Genomic DNA, 21,558 nt, shown 5'->3' with positions numbered 1-21,558 from the left:
CATATAACAAAAAACAAACTTCCCCATTCATCCCATTTGGATAAAGTGTGCTCATTGTCAATTGTCCAGTGTTACATTATAAATGTGTCCCGGGTTAGTAGCTAGTTGTGGTGCAAACTGAGAAGAGAGGAAAAAGCATCCTTGAGCAAGACTCTTAACCCTGTAAATGCTCCGAGATACATCAGTTACTAGGATGGTAAAATGCAGAGAAATACATTTTTGTTGTCTCAGTACTTGTACTCTGTGCAATGACAATTAGTTGAATGTAATCTAATCTGAAATGTATTGGAATAAAATCATTTTTCTTTGTTCGGGAGGGTAGAGGAGTGAACTATTTTTGTTTGTGCACTTTTGGGAGGAAGAAGAGAAGGAAAGAGAAAAGGCAAAAAGCCAGCTGCCTTGGCGGGGTGCGGTGTGTCGGTACGGTGGTCAGCTCTGGTACTGCAGTATGAATTTATCAGCCTAAAAAGCAGTTTTCCCTCGGATGCCCCGTTTAAAACACACTTAAAAACTGCACAAGGGAGGACTTTGAATGACACGTTGAGTATCACACATTATAATTAGTTTATTTAGTTTAGTCATCCTGGGGACGGGAAAGCAAATTTTTTTTGTGCACAGAATCGTCTCGCAGGAGGAACAAGCAGGCATCATTCAATCTCTGTTTCTAATGCTCCTCCGATCTGAAAGCGTTGATGGCTCCTGGGTTTGTTGAAGTTTATACAAAACCCACAGAAACAATTTTCACCAACCATGTGCCTGATAGAGTGAGTCAAACTACTTTTTTCACACCGTGTATTACATCCTGATTGGAAGTTTTGTTCAACCAGGACTCATGGCTTGGAAGGGGTTGATGAGTGACGGTGTGGTACATTTCAGTGTTGCTTCATAGAGCAGTTGCTCAACTAGTCTAGAGCAGCAGCAACCGCGTGCATTTAGTTGTGCCGTGTGCCCTGCGTGGATGTGTGGATGCAGAGCAGTGCTATTCAAACCTTTTTTTGCCGAGGCCCCCCCGTGGGGTTCCAAGGACTTGACGCTGCCAGCCAAAAAGTACAAATAAAATATGTGTCATATGCAAACTATGATAGTTTACAAATGACACTCTTTTTATTTGTACTATCTTAGTTTATAGTGAACCAGGTCGAGCCTTCACTTCCACTTGTGGCTTTTATTGCCTATATATATATATATATATATATATATATATATATATATATACACTGATCAGCCGACATTAAAACAACTAACTTGTGAAATTAATAGCATTATTCATCTCATTACAGTGGAACTTGTCAAGACGACTGGGTCAGAGCATCTCCAAAAAGGCAGGTCTGATGTTCCCGGACTGTTAGCAAGAGGTCCAAGGAAGGACAACTGGTGAACCGGCAACATGGATATGGGCACCCAAGGCTTATTGATGCACATGGGCGTCAGAACTGGACCATGGAGCAATGGAAGAAGGTGGCCTGGTCTGATGAATCACGTTTTCTTCTACGTCATGTGGATGGGCGGGGTGAGGGTCCGATCCGATGGAGCATCTGTGGGATGTGCTGGAACAACAAGCCCGATCCATGGGCGCCCCGCCTCACAACTTCCAGGACTTAAAGGATCTGCTGCTAATGTCTTGGTGCCAGATACCACAGGACACCTTCAGAGGTCTGGTGGAGTCCATGCCTCCACGGATCAGAGCTGTTTTGGGGACACGAGTTGGAGCTACACAAGGTGCAGGCCTACCTTTGCTGACTGACAATCTAATTTTCTTGGTGTAAATAAAAGGCTGCTGAGCTCAGCCGAGTGAAACATAATCGACCAAAATCCTTTAATTCATTTGAATTTGCCATGGATGAACATGTGATTGGAGTAGCTAATTAACTTGTTGTGGCGATGAGCCGATGAGTGTCTATTATCAGCCTGACCCCGTCGTTGTCGAGCCCAGCTAAATGTTTGCATTATAATGTTTAATTACTTGTCCAACGAGTAATTAAACATTTATTGTCAGGAAAAACACACAGCGATCCCACACACACCACTCATACACACAATGCCGGTCATCAATCACCTAACACTCAGACTTTTAATGGAAAAAATATTAACATAATATGCAAAAAAAAGGGAAAATACCCAAAATGTTTAAAACCACACTTACGTAATTTTTTTTTTTTTCTTTACATTTTCTCTTCAGGCCTACTTCCTACTCTCGCGCCGGTGCAGTGTGTGGCGTGCGGGGGGACATTCTGGGTTACTTCCTCTTTTTGCCGTCAGCTAACACTGACAAGCATATTTACTTTCCAACACACACACACACACACACACACGCTGTGTGAACGACGGCACTGACATCATCCGTGTCCGTTTCTACATCGACTTTGTCTCGGGTTTGTTCTGGGCTAGAAGTCAAATTGGGGTTCGGCCATGGAGGAAGGGTCACTGTCGTTGGCGCCCCAGTCGTCATCAGCATCGGCTCCAGAGGACGTCTCTCAGGGCAAACAGGAGGCCCACCCTGACGTCGAACCAGGGTAGGTTTACAGCTGGTATACAGACTAATATTACACTTTAATGTACCTCAATTAGAATATGTTTAACTCTTGACACACATTTTTTTTAGGCCTATGTACAAATATGTATGTGAATTGACTTTTTGGGGGGGTTTTTAGGGCTTTTTTTGGAAGGAATTCCAGCGACTGGCGTTTACAGTAACCAGTATCCAGTAAAGATGATTAACCAGTGACCACATGATAGACCGGGTACTGGGGGAGCTATAGTGCAGACCAAAAAAACCCCAAAAACAACTGAACAAACTGGGTACTAAACAGTTTTGAGATATCAAACTGTTTTGTCGTATTTAAATATGACAAATACAATTTTTTCTTTGAATACGCAATTCATATTCATTCTGCTCTCACCTGCTAAATGACTGTTGTGAAAACACTGAATGTGTGAGAGCTTGGTCTATCCTTACAAAACCACAGAGGGAAACCCTGTTTATTTTCGGACCGCTTGCACAGAGTGATGCATCGAGGGGCAATATTTCTGATTTCCTCTCTGAGAAAATGTGAACTCCATTATTTTATGCGCCGTCACAATATATATTACCATATCGCTGGCAGAGGCAGGTAGCTGCAGTGTGTGTGTGTGTGTGTGTGTGTGTGTGTGTGTGTGTGTGTGTGTGTGTGTGTGTGTGTGTGTAGGGGGGAGATAAGGGATGTTGACTTACATAAGCTCATTGCCTGTGATTTGATTGCAACGCGGACGATCTCACTTCCCTCCGTTGATTCTACATTCCCCCATTAGCGCTGCAATGTTCTTCACGAGAGAGTCTCAGATGCTAAAAATAGCTTCCGTGTAATTTCATTTCATTTCATTTCACTTACGTCAATTTGCCGTTCTGGTGCCTCAATAAATCCTTTGGGACGCGGTTCGCATCCCTTTTACAATTTCGAAGGCAAGCGCGTTGCAAATCTTCTCACACCGGCGCTACCCTGCATAGATCCTCTCATATATTGCTCCAAATTCCTCAAGCAATGTATTCCTTTATACGTTGTTCGTGAGCGCATCACAGCATATTTGCGGGTGGAGCTCGGCCTTGAGTTGGGAAGTGTTTTTACACCGCGGTCTACAGACATAGCGGTTTGTAAGGACCTGCCCCAGGGCTTTGAACAGAGCCTCATCAGATTAGATTCTTCCACAAAATATGTTTTTAAATGGCATTCATAGCGAACGGGATTCATTCTCCACGGATCACTGACTCATTGGTTCAAAAGGCTAAAGATATGCAAATTCCTACCGGTTGAGGAGAATGATTCGGACAGGCTGGCGAGCGGTTTGGACGCAAATGAGCGTGTGCGCAAGTGTTGGGTGCATTTAGGTGTGTGTTCCTATGCATGCATCGAGTGTGTGTGTGTGTGTGTGTGTGTGTGTGTGTGTGTGTGTGGGGGTTGCATAATGTTTTCCCTTTGATTCTCTGTAAGTGCTCTCTGCGTGAGTGGGTGTTTAAAAGCACCCTGTAGCTTTCCTGACGAGAGCATAGGTGTGTGCTTATTAATGGAAATCCTTTGCTAATGCTCTCAGTCATTTTATTTAGGGTGCCATATCACGTGTGTGTGTGTGTGTGTGCGCGTGTGCGCGTGTGTGTGTGTGTGTGTGTGTGTGTGTGTGTGTGCGTGTGCACTCTGCAGGACAGCAGGCGCATGTGCCGCAGACTCGGCGAACGTCTCTCTGATCACCGAGAGCATGACAGTCACCTCCGCCGACCAGGAGAAACTACTGCTGCTCAACAAGAACACTGAGCTGCGTCGAGTCAACAAGGAGGTACCGCAATAACACACTCTCTGCTCTGTCTCCACGCAAACTGCACGCCTGTGTCTATACCCGTTTGTGTATTGTCGATGATACGTTTCAGCTGATGAAGCTCAATGAGGACTGGGACCAGGTGTACCGCAGCGCCACGCTGAGCTTGCAGCAGAGGGTGGAGACCTTGACCGAGGAGAACTCAGCCGTGAAGCAGCTGAACAGCAGACTGCTGCTTAAAGTGGAACACGAGCAGGTTGGAGAAGCACACGCTCACATCATGCATGGGAATATGATTTCAAGTCCATTTGAACGGTGCAACAAAGAGGCGCTTGGCATTGCAGAGCGCGAGGGAGTATTACGAGCAGACCCTGACGCAGGAGCTGAAGAGGAACCAAGACCTGCAGAAATCCATCAGTGAGCTGGAGAGCAGGAGGCAGCAGAAACACGGCGGCAGAGGCAACCAGGTGAGGTGGTTGCTTTGGCGCCACAGTCTGGCGGCGGCTCAGTGGTTAGCACTGTTGCCTTGCAGCGAGAAGGTCGAACTGCAGCCGAAACGGGTCCTTTCTGTGTGGAGTTTGCATTAAAGCCATTATTATTATGTATCACCCAGTAGATTTTGGAGTTGGACTCCAATACATCTGACTATATCTGATAATGTGTCTCTCAGTCTAACGCCAATATAATCTAACTCCCTCCACATGCTCTTATTTTCTGTCATAAAGGGCAACCTAAAGGACTTCATCCACAGCCCAGCGTCCTGTAAATCTTCCCACAGCCCCGGTAGACACATCCCGGCCTACGGTCACAGTTTGGGCGTTCAACCCACTGCCGGCATCCTTTCGGACCCTGAAGCCGGGCAGGGGGGCCGTGGCTTCGTGAGGGACCCTCAGCAAGAGGTGCAGGACCTGAAAGACCATATGGAGGCTTTGAGATGCCAGGTGAGTGGCTCAGAACCTGCAGATGTTCTTATGTCCTTATACAGCTGCAGCAGAACAGCGCCCAACGTCATCACAATCACACCGTGGCCAATGTACGCAGACTGTGTGGGAGAGTCTGTGATTCTGCCTTCTAGCGTAAGGTGGTGAACTGCACCATCCGGTGGTGGAATTTGCCCATTTGCTCATTTGCACACAGCACGACGGCCAAATGAAGGCTCTGGTACAGACATATGGACTTGTTGAAGCATTCATATCTTGTGTGACCAGACGCAGATCTATGAGGCAGATTATAAAACGGAACACAAGGACCACAAACACACGCAGCATGAGAACCGGAGGCTGAGGAAGAATAAGGACGAGATGCGCCAACAGGTGGCGCTGCTGCGAGAGCAGGTTGGCAGCAAAAGAACTTTGAATATCACTGTGCTTTTCAAAGGGCCTGTTGCGTTCTGAAGTTAATTAACCTTGTTGTACAACTGCATGTAACACTTGAACTCAGTTTCCCTCAAAAGTAAGTAATCCTGACATCCAAAGTCATATAGGCTAAAAACAAAAGAAAAAAACGCCTTGCTTTACAAGGGAAACCGCCACACGCCCACTGAATCTCATGTCAAAATTGCCTTATTGTTATATAATAGGCCTATATCATAGAATTAAGTGAAACGCTGATGAACTGATTTAAGCTGCTTCTCTGGTCTCCTCAATTGGGATATTGCATAACATGGCCTTAAACATCTGGAAGTGAAGCTGTAACAATAACTTTGAAGCCGATGGGGACACTCCCACAGTGGGTGATGCCTCCAGTAAACCTGTGCAAAAATAATGAAAACAGATAATATCTGTATTCATCATTTTTGCACAGGTTAATGGAGGGCCTTGAAAAGTCATATTGTGACTTTTTTTCCAAGGCCCTCCATAGCATGGCGAAGGACATCATTACAGAGGGAAATGTTGCTGGTCATTTTGTTGTTGTTGTTGTTGCTTATTTGAATGTGCATGATAAAAGAGCCGTCTGACACAAGAAAAGAAAGAAAATCCATCCATCCTACAGGGCCGAGCACAGTCTGAAATTGCAGCCAAGACATAACTGGTTTTGCACAAGTTGTTGAGATGACTTCAAAGTCTGACCATAGCTCGTTTTGTGGTCTTCCCAACAGCTGAAGGTCTATGAGGACGACTTCAAGAAGGAGCGCTCAGACAAGCAGCTGCTGCAGCGGATGCTGAACAAGACTCACGAAGACCCGGTGCTGGTCCACCACTGCAATAACACCCAGCGACCGCCAGGGGGCGACACGCGCCCACAGAGCGGAGAGGCGACTCCGCTGTACCACCGGCTCTGCCCAAATCACTGCACCAATGTCAATGAAGATTTTCATAGAACTCAGAGGAAAAATATTTAAATAAAATGAATAAACAAGACCATGAATACTTACACTTGAAAAATAAAGTCACTGACACTGACTGTGTGTGTATATATATATATATATATATATATATATAAAGTAAAAATTACCAATTGCTTAAATAACTAGGATATCTTAGGATATCTTAACCAGTAACTTCCTTTCCTTTGCATACACGAAATCAAGCCTATATGAGTAAATTAAATTAAACAATTTCCATGTTTTGGTAACTTTTTCCATCTGATCACATACATACGTATTATTACATTTTTTACGTAAGTATTAACTAGTTAACCAAAACTGCTTAGAAGGAGCTATATTCAGTGAGCAAAGCTAAATGAGAATTCTAACCTAACCTCACTCAGTCAGAGGAAGACAATGGGACAAGAAAAAGATTATAAATATATTCAATTCTTGTTTTAAATACTATATTCAATGACTCAGGAGTCGGGACTCACTGCAGCAAAAGAGTTCTGTAATTCGCTTTCTTTGCAGCGACTCACAGGCGGAGCTGAGACTCCAATACGGAACGACAAGAACCAGGAGCCCTAAGTCCAAAACAGAGGCCAAGACACCCGAACCGTGAGCCGCTGATGGGATCTCTATACTGGACGGAAAGAGATCAAACTTTTTATTAGAAATTGTATTGATCCTGTTAGTACTCCTACATGTTAATACAAATTGATTTATTTTAATCGGAAAGATTCAAACCCTATTTTTCTGTTACTTCATAAATATATTATTCAAAATAGAATTAAGGACTTTTTGTTCAGGATACACATTGTACACACGCCATTGTTCAGTAAATAAGATGACTGGAGGAGACGTCACTCGGTAGGACTCGGACAGCGATAGGTCACCGCTCAGCAACCGAGTCAACCTGGTCACATGGTGCCGTCACAGGTCCAAGTCTGGATTTCTCCATCCATTTTTTCCATTTTTTCCAGGAGAACGCTGTATGCGGTTGAAGTTTCAAACACCTCACAAAACTAGGATTTCCCCTGTAATCTTCCATCATCAATGTTGATGTCATATGTCTTACAGCAGCACTGTCTCAATCATTGCGTTAGAACGTCACAAAATGAGTCGGGTACATTTAGACATTTATTTATATAAGAAAGATATTAGATTAGACTAGGTATTTACTCATCTCACGTCGACAACGAAATGAGACGAACATTGCTTTCTTCACATATCTTTGGTTGTCTACAACAACAGTCAGTTCTGAGGAGTTTCAAAACTTAGAAAACTCAGAAAAACATTCTCTATGGGCCTTTTTTCTTTCTTCCCAGATTGTGATTATTGGGATACTTAGATGTGAGTGATGCACAGTGCCAATTCGCGGAGCGACAAAGGAAAACAGTGTTTTTAATGAAAAATAAATAAATAAATCAATCAATACAACATCCACACAAATTGACGAGTCCCCCTAGAGCCCAAGGCACCGCCTGTGGCTATGCTGATGTCCTAAGTATCACGTATATTGTGAGATTATTATTATTCGTGGAGCACAAACCCCAGCAGGAGCACAGCAAAGGAAGCCGCAAAGTAACAGTCATATTGTACCACTATGTATATTCTTGCAGCTAAGCTAAATTAATTAGGTAGAACAGTGTCTTAAGATACCCACCTTGCCATCGGCTTTACTTTACCATTAACTATGTGTAGTACAAAGAATAGAAAAAATAAAGTGGAAAAATAAAAAATTTAAATCCCATGGGGGCTTACGTATTCAAAGAGCTCCAACAAAAAGTAAAGCAAATGAGGATTTGACAAAACAACGGGGGGAGATTACAAGAGAGTAAAACAATGTGAAGCTGCTGTTTCCACTACTGACAGTTCCTATTGAAACACTGATCGTATGCACATGTTAGATTAAAAAAAATAGTAAACACAGTATGGAAATCATTTGAGTGATCCCAGTTTCAACCACGACCACGTCAACAAGCCGTGTTTTCTTACATTGAGAGGGTAAAAAAGCAGGGATGGTTTTTTAGGATCACAACACAAGTTCATTTACTGCCAGCACCCTACTTGGGCTAGATTTTACAACCTTTCTAAAATACACAAATCACTTCCGTCTCTGCTGACATTGCCATCTTACATCAAGGATCCTCTATCCTAAAATACACCGTGCGGGAGGACTTGAGCCTTTAGGCTTTTATATGTGCCACCGCCAGGGCATCCAATCCCCGAAATCAGTGACTTATCGACCTAGTCACATTCATTATAAAAACCCAAATACTTGAGTTATAATAAGGATGACTTTGACTTTCCACAAGATCCTTCAATGGTGACCCTTCATTTTTCGGTGTTTCTGCCAACAACCCCGGTGGAACACAACAGCTGTGTTTTACCCTTTTGAAGAGTTTGGACGGCAATTCAACATTTACATGGGATTTCTGTAACGGCCAAGTCAGTTTTCTGGTTCATGTTGTTCGCGAAATGTAAGGATTCTCTATCTACAACCCGCAACCTCCCTGTATGGCAAACAAACTGACTGACGCATGTTCACGAACGTTTGCTCAGAAAAAGAGACAAAGGAGGAATACGGGCATATCCCCGCATTCCATGGATTACAATGAAGGGTTGTTAGCTTTGCCTCCTGAGAGGATAACTAAGCGGGATTTCACAGGTGAAACTGAACCCTCGCTGCTTTTGTTGAGTCATTCTCAGGTGAATGAATAACTGGACATCAAGGAAGGAAGGATATCAGCTGACGGGGGATGATGGAAACAACAGCAACGTCAATTCCCAGCAGGGTCCCCTACCTTTGGGGCTCCTTCTCGGTAAGGAGACACCAGCCATCCCAGTGTTAAAATATCGCTTGACAAAATGGAGCTCCGGGTCACAAAATGTAATGGGAAAACAAATGCATTTGCTTACGTCATTCAACCCATATGGAAATATCTTGAATGCACATCACCGCGTCACGTGTTTTGTGTTTGACGTGGGTCGCCCTCGTGGGGAAGTTATCTAAATAACGTGGAATACTGGATTATATCAGCTCAGCACTAAATTACTGTCTGAAGCGGGTAATTAGGTGAAACCTAATGCCAATTTTTGTGACAGCATTTTCTTAAAAATTGTTTTTGGCCGTTCCCTACGTCACACGGTCGTAACTTGACCCTCATTTTATTGGGAAAATTCCAATTAAGAGGATATTTCCTTGTTTTGAAGGTGGAACACCTGTGTTAATCATCAAGTGGTCAGACAACATAGACACCATGCAACATCATTCATTAAACACGTTCAGCCTGAGGTTCATCACCAAGGTTAATGGGGTTGGACTACTCAGGTTGTATAAAGGAAGAGATTGACAGAAGAATTCCAAACAAGCAGGCCTGAAAAAAAAAAAATATATATATATATATATATATATAAAATAAATAAATAAATGAATTCAATCTCCATCTTCCTTTCGAAAAATCAAAAAATGCATGGGTTGATAAATAGTCAATCTGAGGTGTAACTACCCAAATAGATGTCCTTAAAACTATAAACCCAACTAACTAAATGACTTATTTAATCCACTCCTACTTTTGCCACTATTAACAAATACACATATATTTTTCTCTATCATTATTATTATTATCATTATTATTATTATTATTATTATTATTATTATTATTATTATTGTTGTTGTTATTGTTATTATTATTATTTTATACAAAATATTTATTATAATTATTATTATTGTTATTATTATTACTAATAATAATAATTGTTATTATAATTATAATAATTATTTTATTCAAAATATATATAATTATTATTATCATTATTATATATATATATAATATCACTTCCTGCACAGATGTACCAGAACCCCACATATAGTTCATAAAGAGCGTCTTTGTCCGTCTTATCATCACTCTTTCACTCTCGATGATCCAGAGAATTAATAATGGACACATGGAATAAGGTTGTGTTGACTGGAAGGACACTTGCTTTGAAATTCAGATACCTGCTTAATTTATCATTTATCCCACCATTTCAACATAGCGATATTAAAAGATTTCCCTGTAAATCTGCCAATGGCTGACTCATCAGATTACTTTTTGAAATAAGAGAGTCTAGCTCCTGTTGGGTGTGATAACACAGAATTGGTCAACAACAATGACCCGGCACACAGGAACTCTAAAGAAAGGGTTTCAAATTATCATGTTTTTCCACTGTAGTTGCCTTTGAGTATCACTTTCTTCTCACGTCACAGAATGTAATTTTGTGACGTGAGAAGCACAGGAAAAGCAATGCTGGAATTTCCATCAGCCTCTCCCTGGGTGCAGTGTTTATGAATAACTATATAAGAGCCTTTTGGATGCACCTTGAGAGCCAGACACAGAGCCAGACCCTAAGGAAGCAAGGAGACAAAACCTGCAACAAAAGTTGGTTTTCCTCTTTTTCACATTTAAATAGATTCTCTATTATGATCATAGCGTATAGTCTTTTATTTTATTCTTTTATTTAGTCTTTTAGTCTATTATTTACCTTTGCATTGGTCCGGATTTTACTATACATCATCACCTTCTTAAAAGAAACAACAGTCTTGTGTTGTGCTGTGAACTGCTTCTCACTCCTGAATTCTCCCTTTTCCTCCATTCTGTCGACACCCTGTCCTCTCCCTGTCACACACAGATCAACACACACTCAAGCCTACACACACACACACGCACGCACGCACGCACGCACACAAACACACACACACACACACACACACACACACACTGTACTACATCAGAAAAATAGATCTGAAACACAGCCTGAAAAGCAACCAAAAGACAGCAGCAGTCTGTCTGGAGCAGCGTTGTGATCAGAAGAGCCCTCAGATGACTTCCACCATGGCCGCACTGCAGGAGACCTATCTCCAGCAGGGATACCTGTCTGGCCTGAACATCTTGAACGAAACGGAGCTGCGGGAGGCCAGGCAGCGCTTCTCCGACCTGGAAGACGAATTTGGTGAATAGTTTTAAGAGTCATTCCATGAAGACGGGTGCCATTTGGCCTCTCTATGTTCAGAATTTTTAATAACAAAGAATCAATTATTTTGACATTTCATCGTTTAATATATGTTGTTATGTTGAACTTCCCAGAAGACATGGACAACATGGGATGGAGCATTTCATCCTAAAATGGCTGCCACACAAAAAAATAAATGATACCCAGTGTTAAATTCAATAACTAATAATTAGCAGTAACAGTACAGTCAAGGGAGTTACTTTGGTTTAAGAAGGGGTGGGGGGCACGACGGAGCATTTTACTTAACACATGTTTTAATGTTTTATTAGTATGTGCTGTGTGGATGGGGAAAGCAACTTCCAATGACTATATACATGGACATGAAGTTATAAAAGAAAAAAATATAACTATTCACTTTGAATAACATTTTCTCATTTATTATTTTAATAATGAACTTGAAATTAATAATTTTTAGCTTGGCAAAATGTCATTATGCAGATATGCAAATTATTGTGTTTTAAAGACTTTGTTATGTGTTGTGGATCCAAATGGCACTCCTTTCATGGAATGACTTGGCACAAGTTATAAGGGATGAGGATGAAGTGAAAAGAACTGAGTGGAAATGATCAAAACTATAAATTTGGGTGTGGGAAAATAAATTAAGACGAAGCTTCAGTTTCATCGACTGACGCATAGATCTTGTTTAATTTATCTGAAAGAGAAGGCGTTTTAGAACATGGTACATTTGTGCACCTCCACAGGTAAGGAGCACACCACGTACAGCCTTCATAACATTCACCTCCAGTACCAGTGGGTGATGGGCCTGGCCAAACACCCCTGTGTTCTCGAGGTGGTCCAAGCCATCCTGGGTCCTGACGTCCTCCTGCTCGACTCCCGCTTCATCTGTAAATACCCATTGCCAAGAAGCACCATCAGCACCAACACTAAAGAGGATGGAGAACCCAGCGGGGCTGAGCTTCAAGAGGATGAACTTCCATATGTGGCCTGGCATCAGGACATCAGGTATTTTTGGAAAATAAAATTAAAACACATACCCAGGCAAGATTAGGTTTATAGGTTGGACACGACATTTTTTTAATATATATATGTTTGTTTTTCTACAGGTATTGGGGTATTGCTGGAGGCCCAGTTCTCTCTATGTGGCTGGCTTTAGATGACTCAGTGAAAGAGAATGGTGCCCTGAAGGTCATTCCAGGTACTATCTTATTTTGGTCACACTCATCACAACTTGCCAGATTGAGGAACATTGTGCTTATGTGCTTTCTGAAATGAACAAATAAAATAATGCAAGTGGTATCTGCGCTCCCATAGGCAGCCATTGTGCCGGCATGGTGTATCATCGCCAGGCGGTCCGCCCTGGGAACATGCTGACGGTCAACCAGGAGATCCCAGAGGAGCTGGTCGACGCTGAGAAGGCCATACTCTGCCCTCTCCGAGCCGGACAGATGTCTGTGAGTTCCTAGCGTTGGTTTGCGTGCACCAGAGGTTGATATTAATTTGTGGACAAAAACAAAACACATCATTTATTTTGCATCTTTTTGACAGATCCATGAAGGACACCTGATCCATGCCAGTGACCCAAACATGTCCCAGATGAGGCGCTGCGGCTTGGTGGTTCGCTATGTTTCCCCCAGTGCATACCCCACAGAGGTTGGAGGCTTCTGCTAATCCTTATGGACTGTGATCTAATACTTTTGCGCATGGATGTGTGTATTTTGTCTCCAAAGTGTTGATTCTTTCTCCTTTTTTTTCCGCCGGTAGGATCCCGACCGCCCCAGAAAGTTCTGTGCAACATTTTTGGTCAGTGGAACAGACCAGTTCCAGAATTTTTCCAGCAAGGTGCATGAGAGTTAGTGGGCCGGTCTCCATAAGCCAGGCTACAAAATGTATACTCACATAATTTAAAGGGTCTTGTTTGCATGTTTTATTTTAATTAACTAAAATGTCGGCTTACTGCAGGGTTGTAGTGCTTGAGAATGGATTTAGCGTTGATTCCACATTTTGGACTCAGCAGTGTATTGACTCTGTCTAGGACTGTAGAGTCAACCAACTCTAAAACTGTATATCTTTTTTTTTTTTGTTATGTAATCCAACGTTAAACAAGATAAATAGAGATCAATCTAATCCAATGTGCTTGTTTGCAAATGTTTTGTGATGAAAATGAAATAAAAAACAATCAAAAGCTATACACAACTGCAGTCATGGTATTCAAGTTGACTTTATGCCATTATAGTGGCATATATATAGTGTCTTATCTTCTTTACATATTGATAATGGATTGATATATTAATTTAGCCGAACCCTTTCTCATATATTACATACACAGTGGTTGTGCTTGACAAGTTCAGTATATGTAAACTTTATAATATAATAATAAACTTTATCTGTATAATATATTTGTATAGCATAACATAGTCAGAGGGTAAACATAAAAGATAGCATGTGCACCAAGCAAAATGTAAAAAAAAAAAAATGCTATTTATAAATAAATAAATGAATAAATAAATAAAATAATTAATTCATAAATAAATACACTCTGAAACATATACTCCTGTTATCTGACTAATTCTGACTTATTAAATGCTACGTTAAAGATAACATAATCACAATATGAAAAAATACATCCAGAGGATTACAGAACGCATTTATATATATATATTTTTTTTTTCCTAATCCCACAAAAAGGGTTTGGAGCACAGGGTCAGTCTGCTTACAAGGGCACTGGAAAAATTCTAATGTACCTCTGAAACATCTTTTACATTTTATATTTTATAATATTTATTGTTTATATCTGCTGAATCTTGAATTTGAGCTCTGGACATTCAAAACATTTGGCTGAACTAAAATAAAAATAAAGTGCATTAAAACTATTAATTTTTCCCCCAAAATGTCTTCAGAATCTCTGGGTAAGTAGATATATATTTTTAAAGATGATAACAAATCATCACATTTAACACAAAATAGGTTTTAAAACATTTTTATTGGAAATATTGCGTCATACAAGATGTATCTCACAATTGCACACACGGGAATATATCAAGGGACATTGAGGTGAGAAAGGCATCGATTTACTTTACTTTCAATCACTAAGCATGAATGACAAAATAAATAAAAATAAAATCTCCTAGGCCAGCTTCAGCACCTCTTTAACCATCAAGCCTATGCCGTCAAAAACCTCATGAACCCGAGCCTTGCACATGAAGGCACTGGTGGTGACCAGCTTGTTCTTGATGTCCACGTGCACTTCCCCCACGTCCTTGTTCACGTGTTTGCAGCCCATTTCCTTCAGGCTGCCGGCTGTCTTGGCGTAGGGCCATCTGGGTGCAGGGAAGAAATTCGTTAGAACTGAAAGTCTGCAATGCGCTGATGTCCACCATTTATCGGATAGTGAAATTCACCTTTCGCATTCTTTGTCGTGGCCCACGGTGATCTCACAGCCGGGGAAGGCCTTCGCGGCGAGGACAGGGGAGATGCAGCACAGGCCCAGGGGCTTCCCGGCCCGGTGGAAAGCCTTCAGGAGTTTCTCCACCTGGGGCTGGATGGTGGAGGTCTTCTCCTTCACTGCCCAGTCGCTCAGGTTTTTAGCCACACCAAAGCCCCCTGCAAAAGAACGCGCATAAATGCAGCTGGGAAAAATAATGACATCCATGGAAATTATTCTAGGGAGACGGTGCATCCCAGTGTCTGACCTGGAATGATGGCAGCGTCAAAAGCTGCAGCATCCAACTTGGCCAGATCGGCTACGTCTCCCCTGGCGATGCGGGCGCTCTCCTGCAAGACGTTGCGCTTCTCCTCCGTCGGTTTCCCCTCACAGTGATTCACAACGTGCATCTGATCCACGTCCGGAGCAAACATCTTCACCTGGAAAGGTGGAAAGTGCAGCATTGATGAGTGAATAGGTGTAGGTCACCCTGTTAGTGATATGCAGCGCCAGGCAGGAACGTCACCAGGACCACACAGGTTGAGCTCCAGTTCATGAGTTCCCTTACCTCCGCTCCGGCACGACTCAGGTGAACCAACACGGCGGAGGCCTCGTGGATTTCTGTGCCGTCGTACACTCCACAGCCCGAGAGGAGAACTGCGACACGCTTCACCATGTTTCCTGGAAGAACAAACACAGATTCCATGCTGAGTCACTTCTGACATGCAAGGTGATGGTAGATGACTTGATGGTAGGTGAGTTGACTGGAAGTTATTTCTGTTTAGTTTAATGTTTTTCAATTTCCTTCGCTGTAGTGAGTGATTCATCAGCATGACTAGGCATTATTCATTAATTTGACTCCTCAGATTAAAGATTTGAAGAGCCAATAAGGTAACCACTAGAGAGCCGCTGCCAGGTAACACAAGCTCGGTAAACAAGAACATGACAGAATGAAACTGTTCATCTGCTCTGCCTAAACACTTTTTTTTTTACATTGTTGAGGCCAAGGTAGAACTGAGAATTGCTTTTTACAAATGATGTATGTGTTCATATGTGTTTACATATTATTTTGTGATTCAGTGGTTAATGTTTAAGCAGCAGTGATAAATGTCTATGCCATGAAGTGACCACCGGTCTTGTTAAAATGTGATTTGATGGCTGCAAAGGTACAAGGCGTAGATTCTCTCACCTGAAAGAAGAGAGTTATTCTGTGGTTCCTTTGTCACCTGTGGATCCTGGGGAGGTGTGCCATGAAGCAGACTCTTTATACTCCTGCTTGGATTTCCTGGTTCCTCCCTCACACCCCCACCAGACACATGACATCATGGCAATAAACGGAAAAATCCAATGACTTCCTTGAGGAGGCACATTGCTGAATCATACCTCTTGAAATACAAATTTCAAAATAATTATTGACTGACCGACCTAACAAAGATAAAACCTTTTTTTTTTTTAGAAAGAAGAAAAATATTCATGGAATTGGGCACTGCGATGTTCACATTTTGATTAAAATAAAGAGGTTTGTATGCTATATAAAAAAAATTGATAAAGAAAATGTTATTGACTTTCATTTACATTGTCATGGTTTAACACTGAATATTCTTGGCAGAGAATCGTTTATTATTATTATTATTTTTTTTTTTTAATTTACATTATTGTTGTTATTATTACTGTTATTATTATTATTATTATTGTTAGTAGTAGTAGTAGTTGTAGTAGTAGTAGTAGTAGTAGTAGTAATAATAATCGTATTGTTGTTATAATTATTATTACTATTATTATTACTATTACTACATTCTTTTTTTTTAACAAAAAATTGTCATGGAAGTAGGTAAGTCTGTCATTAAAATGAAATTGTGCACGTTCGTGTGCATAAAATAAATTTGCATATATTTAAATATAGTAAATATTTATTTAGGCGATAAAAATATTGATACAAATTGAAAAATAAAAAATACAAATATTAAACAAGAATAGCAATAAATACATTAAAAATAAAACTGTTGAATACATAGAGGAATGCAAGTCATTAATCTTCAGAGGCTTTTGATAGAATGATTATTTCGCCTTTCTTATTATTACTGCTATACAAACGATCCTTCGTCAGGTGCGGGGTGACGTCATGGAATCGCGCTCCGCCGAGCGAGTATAAAAGACGCACTTGACACCGGTCCCACACACACACACACACACACACACACACACACACACACACACACACACACACGCGTGCGAACGAGAGATACATCCCCACTCACCATGGCTCCAGAGTCGCTTTATATCTCTGTTGGCATTCAAGGAATCTCCGGTGGTAAGAACTATTTTTTGTCATATTTGATATTGATATTTTGTTTTTAACTCATTTTCTAGAACAATAAAGCATAGGGTTAGTAAAGTTTGCAACAGTAAAGCTTTTGCCTTTATTTAAACGTAATTAATATCCACTGGCCCCACAAATGTAACTATAGTAATCAACATAATAATAATAATGTGATGTGTGAAAAATTATTAAAATGAGTATTGATGCTGCATAGTTACTTAGATGTTCTTAAAAGATAGACTCTAGGCATTTAAACCATTCCCAGTTAAGAAATAAGTTGGATTTGGCTGTTAACGTCTTACATTTTTAATAATAATAAACAGAAAAATGCTGATCACAGCATAAACTATTTGCCTGCAGAAGCACCAGAGCATAAACTGCAATGTACTCAGTGGGCCATTGGGGGTAGCAAATGCGCATCAAACTGATTTTTAAAATAGATATTTTCTTTCAAATGCCTTAAATCAAAATAATGAAAAAATTAGCACATAGAGTATAATGTCCACGTCCCTCGAATCATTGCATATCATAACATGTCACATCATGCGTCATTGTGTGTTTTGCGCTACAGGCGCCCTGCTTCTTCTTGTAAACAACTATGCCAACTCTGCTGGAGAAGATCTCATTCCCAACACTGCACTGGGGATTCTGTTGGTTATCATTGCTGCTCTTCTAGCCTATACAGGTTTGTTATTCTGGTTTTTTTTTGCATTGTCCATTTAGTGAACTACAATTTATTTTGGTATTAGTGACATCCTCTATGTTTTTCCTTTTGTTTCTGTCTCAGGTGTGTGCCGTATTCTCTCTCACACCCAGCTCTTCTCGGTTCTTTGCCTGACGGTGTCTGCCCTGTGGTGTGGCTCAGGCCTGGTGTATATCCTCGTAGGGCAGGGTGTTGTTCAGCCTGGAGACTTAAGACCTTCTCTGGTTCCAGGCCTGGCAGCTTTCACTCTGGCACTCTTCCTCATCGGCATAGTAGCAGTTTTCATACAGAAAACAGTCATTTTTATCATAGCTCTAAGTATTAGCTTAGCCAGTGCCCATCAAATTGCCGGTCTGTCAGCGACTGGTTTTGGCCAATCGGCCACAGCAGCTTACTATCTGCTCATCTGTCTGGTGGGTCTTTACTTTGGCTTTGGACGCCTGTTGTCCTATATCACCCATGGTGAGGTAGAACCTCCAGGAACTCGGCTGAAGAAAAAGGCTGTGATTACCACGGTACAAATGCAGGACTGTAACAGTGTAGTGTTAATAGGCCTGGTAATGAACTTACTTTCAGCCTGTGTCTTAGCATGCCCACTAGTAGGTGTGGTCCCACAGCTGTCCACAGGCCATGTCCCCTGGCTGTGGACAGCCGGGGTGTTTCAGCTCGGTGTGTGCGTCCTGTCCTACCGTTGCCTGGACACGCTAGCGGCCACCTTCTACGGCTTCATGGCCGTGCTGAGGTTTGCTGAGGGCTACAGTGCTCTCCTAACATTCTACTCCATACGGCCCCTTTCCACTGTTCCTTTCCCTGCAGTCTTCTCCGTCTTGTTCTTCATCCTGGCTTTATTTAGCTGCCAAAAGAGCCTTCTTGAGGGTCTCTATCAACTGTTCTTCGTGGCATACTGCATTGCCATCGCTGCACAACCACAAGGTTTCTTCCAGGCAGGCACCCAGGGTATGCAGGCAGCCATCTTTGTGGTCTCCACTGGTATGCTTTTTGTCTGCATATCTAATATGTTTTTCAGTAGGAAAATTCCAACAGGGCAGGGCTTATTCAAAACATTAATGACTAAGATAAATGGTGTCACTCTAAGGCCCCACAATAAAGACTTACATGCACCTCATCTGGGCTTCTCCAAATATGCAGACGCAGAGGTGTTGGGTTATGCCTGCAGTGTTTTAGCTGCTTTTGCCATCACGTCCTCTGTCAGTGACACAAGTCCTCTGTCTGTGCTGGTCATCCCCTGGGCTGTAGTGGCAGGTGGGCTTCTTCAGCTGCTTTGCGGTTTTGTGTGTTTTTCACGTGGCAAAACATTTGAAAGCACAGTTTTTATTTTATATGGGCTAGTGTGGTCAGTCTGGGGGTTGGTTCGGTACGGCGGACTGTATGGTGAAAGCAGAGGCCTTAACATTGCAGTTGGGATAATTTCCTTCATGTTGTTTAACTTTTTGGTGACAGTGGCAGCGTTATTCCTGAACATAGCTTGGTTTGCCTATGCTTTTACCTTCCAACTTATCCTTGTTAGCTTCCTTCTGGATGCAGTGGGAGCACTGCCTTTTGGTTATGACATTGGAGTCACCATCATCTTTGGCCTGGTCAGTTTTTATTGTTTCCTGGCACACATCTTCAACGGCAGCTTCCAGTCTCCCCAGATCCCCTTGGGAAAAGACTTAATTAAGCTGAGTGGAAGAAGGGGAGGCAGAGACGTCTGTCTCCATGTACCTGCGCGAAAGGCCACCTCTGTCCACCAGATTGCAGGTGAGAGGCATAGAGGTATAGAAAATGGGCGTATATGATTTGATCCAGATTGGTATTGTAACTGTATATTTACTTTTGCAGAGATCATGAAAAATAATGGCATTTGTGGGATGCCTACTGACACCGTCTACGTGCTTGTGGCAGCTTGCAACAGGCCAGATGCTGTTGTCAAAGCTTATAAGTCAGTTTTTTTTCAAACACAATTTCCTTTCCTTATTGATTTTAAAGAAATTATGTTTTTCATGTTTCCCTAATGAGTGATATTAACCTCAGGGTGAAGAAGCAAGCCCAGGACAGGCCCATGTCTCTGTGGATCTCCTCCATAAAGCAGCTGGAACCAGTCAGGCACCTGCTGAGCCCTCTGCTGCTAGACTTCATGCAGGCTGCATGGCCCTCCTCCATTAGTATGGTTATACCCAGAGGTATGTCGTTTTGTGTGTCTGTGTTAGTATATAATGCATGCATACGTGTATATTCTAAGGTTGTTTTGATGGTCACATTATCTGTTTCAAATAGGAGCCTGGATGGACCCCTTTGGTTTAGGCGAAGCAGCCAAACTTATTGGAACTCCACAAAGCATCGCGATCAGAAACCCAGATTGTACCATAGCCACACACCTCATCAATATGGTAAAATCTCAAAGTGGATTACAATTTTCCTTAAAGACTCGATCATTCGACATATCAATTTCTGAACAAAACACCATTTTCGCTTCAGGTGGGACCAATTGCTGTAACTTCGGCCAACCCTACAGGCGAAGCCGACACAACGCATCACAATCAGGTGTATGCCAAGCTGGGTGATAAGGTAATTGCAATTACAATGGTAGATTAAGTAACTAAACAAAAATACATTAAAAAAAAAAATCAATAAATACCTTGTTTTTTGGGGTTCAGGTTGATGGTGTGCTTTGCGATGGAGCCTCTCCGGAGAACATAGCTTCCACGGTGGTCGACTGCACCAAGATTGATACGGGACACATTGGTTTCTTCAGAGTGGGTCTCATCCCCAAATCGAAGGTATTCAATGGTTAATTGCATTGATTTTAAATACTCTTTACAGTTTTTGGTTTTCGTGTTTGTCGTGACACCTCTTTAATGTTCCGACCCCGGAAGGTTCTCCAAATCTTTGAGGAGGTTCAGAAGCAACACAGACGGGGACAGATCAATCCTGGTTTTGAGGGCGATCTGTTGGAGACGCAGAGGAGCATGGATTCATATGGAGAGAACACAGATGAATTAGAATAAGGAGGAGAAAAATTCAGACAACTGGGGGAGACAAAATCATTTGAGTGAACTTTACAAAGGACTAATGTTTATATAAACAAATGCTTGTTAACTCTGTCTCCAACAATGAATTTTCTTGATTTCTGAGATACTTAATGAGGAGTTCCCCTACGTAATTTGTACACTGTAAAATATTTAATATTTATTGTTCTTAGTATTATTATTATTGTTGTTGTTGTCATTTATGTCAATTATTTTGTGTGAAATAAAATATATGTTATGCATAACCTGAAGGAATTAGTATTGACTGATATGCACAAGAAATTTACTAACGTGTATTTAATGCACCATTTTATGTGTATCATTCATAATAAAATGTGTTTTTAATTGTAATTGTTTGTTTTTTATGTATATGCTTATTGCTTTTTGACATAAATTCCTTGTGGTTTAGATTTGCATGTCCACAAATATACAATATGGTAATAACTGTAGTGATATTATTATCACTTTACATTTCGG

At 41.5% G+C, this 21,558-nt stretch overlaps 4 protein-coding genes across 4 annotated transcripts; 3 read left to right on the top strand and 1 right to left on the bottom strand.

The window, feature by feature from the left end:
* Positions 1-2,407: 2,407 nt before the first annotated feature.
* On the top strand, positions 2,408-7,180 carry LOC307235916 (uncharacterized protein; the record flags this gene model as incomplete). The annotated part of the gene is made up of 8 exons (XM_080008175.1): positions 2,408-2,513; positions 4,173-4,305; positions 4,397-4,540; positions 4,629-4,751; positions 5,010-5,225; positions 5,493-5,618; positions 6,383-6,583; positions 7,124-7,180. The coding sequence occupies exons 1-8, from the start codon at positions 2,410-2,412 to the stop codon at positions 7,178-7,180; spliced, it is 1,104 nt and encodes a 367-aa protein (XP_079864301.1). The 5' UTR covers positions 2,408-2,409.
* A 3,807-nt stretch (positions 7,181-10,987) lies between these two features.
* Positions 10,988-13,790, top strand: LOC307235705 (putative alpha-ketoglutarate-dependent hypophosphite dioxygenase). The gene is made up of 7 exons (XM_080007880.1): positions 10,988-11,016; positions 11,267-11,587; positions 12,349-12,610; positions 12,712-12,803; positions 12,920-13,059; positions 13,154-13,258; positions 13,370-13,790. Exons 2-7 carry the CDS (start codon positions 11,458-11,460, stop codon positions 13,460-13,462), a joined length of 822 nt encoding a protein of 273 aa, XP_079864006.1. The 5' UTR covers positions 10,988-11,016; positions 11,267-11,457; the 3' UTR covers positions 13,463-13,790.
* A 942-nt stretch (positions 13,791-14,732) lies between these two features.
* Positions 14,733-16,252, bottom strand: LOC307235577 (glutamine amidotransferase-like class 1 domain-containing protein 3, mitochondrial; the record flags this gene model as incomplete). Its single annotated transcript, XM_080007706.1, has 5 exons — positions 16,219-16,252; positions 15,598-15,710; positions 15,298-15,469; positions 15,007-15,208; positions 14,733-14,925 (listed from the first exon to the last, which is right to left on the bottom strand). Exons 2-5 carry the CDS (start codon positions 15,703-15,705, stop codon positions 14,733-14,735), a joined length of 675 nt encoding a protein of 224 aa, XP_079863832.1. The 5' UTR covers positions 15,706-15,710; positions 16,219-16,252.
* Positions 16,253-17,288: 1,036 nt separating this feature from the next.
* On the top strand, positions 17,289-21,255 carry LOC307236286 (uncharacterized protein; the record flags this gene model as incomplete). The annotated part of the gene is made up of 9 exons (XM_080008654.1): positions 17,289-17,340; positions 17,921-18,034; positions 18,137-19,813; positions 19,895-19,994; positions 20,087-20,235; positions 20,330-20,442; positions 20,531-20,620; positions 20,710-20,832; positions 20,929-21,255. The coding sequence occupies 9 exons, from the start codon at positions 17,289-17,291 to the stop codon at positions 21,058-21,060; spliced, it is 2,550 nt and encodes an 849-aa protein (XP_079864780.1). The 3' UTR covers positions 21,061-21,255.
* Positions 21,256-21,558: the final 303 nt, after the last annotated feature.

Source organism: Zeus faber, assembly GCF_960531495.2.
Source record: "Zeus faber genome assembly, chromosome: 10".
Classification (NCBI taxonomy): Eukaryota; Metazoa; Chordata; class Actinopteri; order Zeiformes; family Zeidae; genus Zeus; species Zeus faber.
This window is presented reverse-complemented; position numbering and strand designations above follow the sequence as displayed.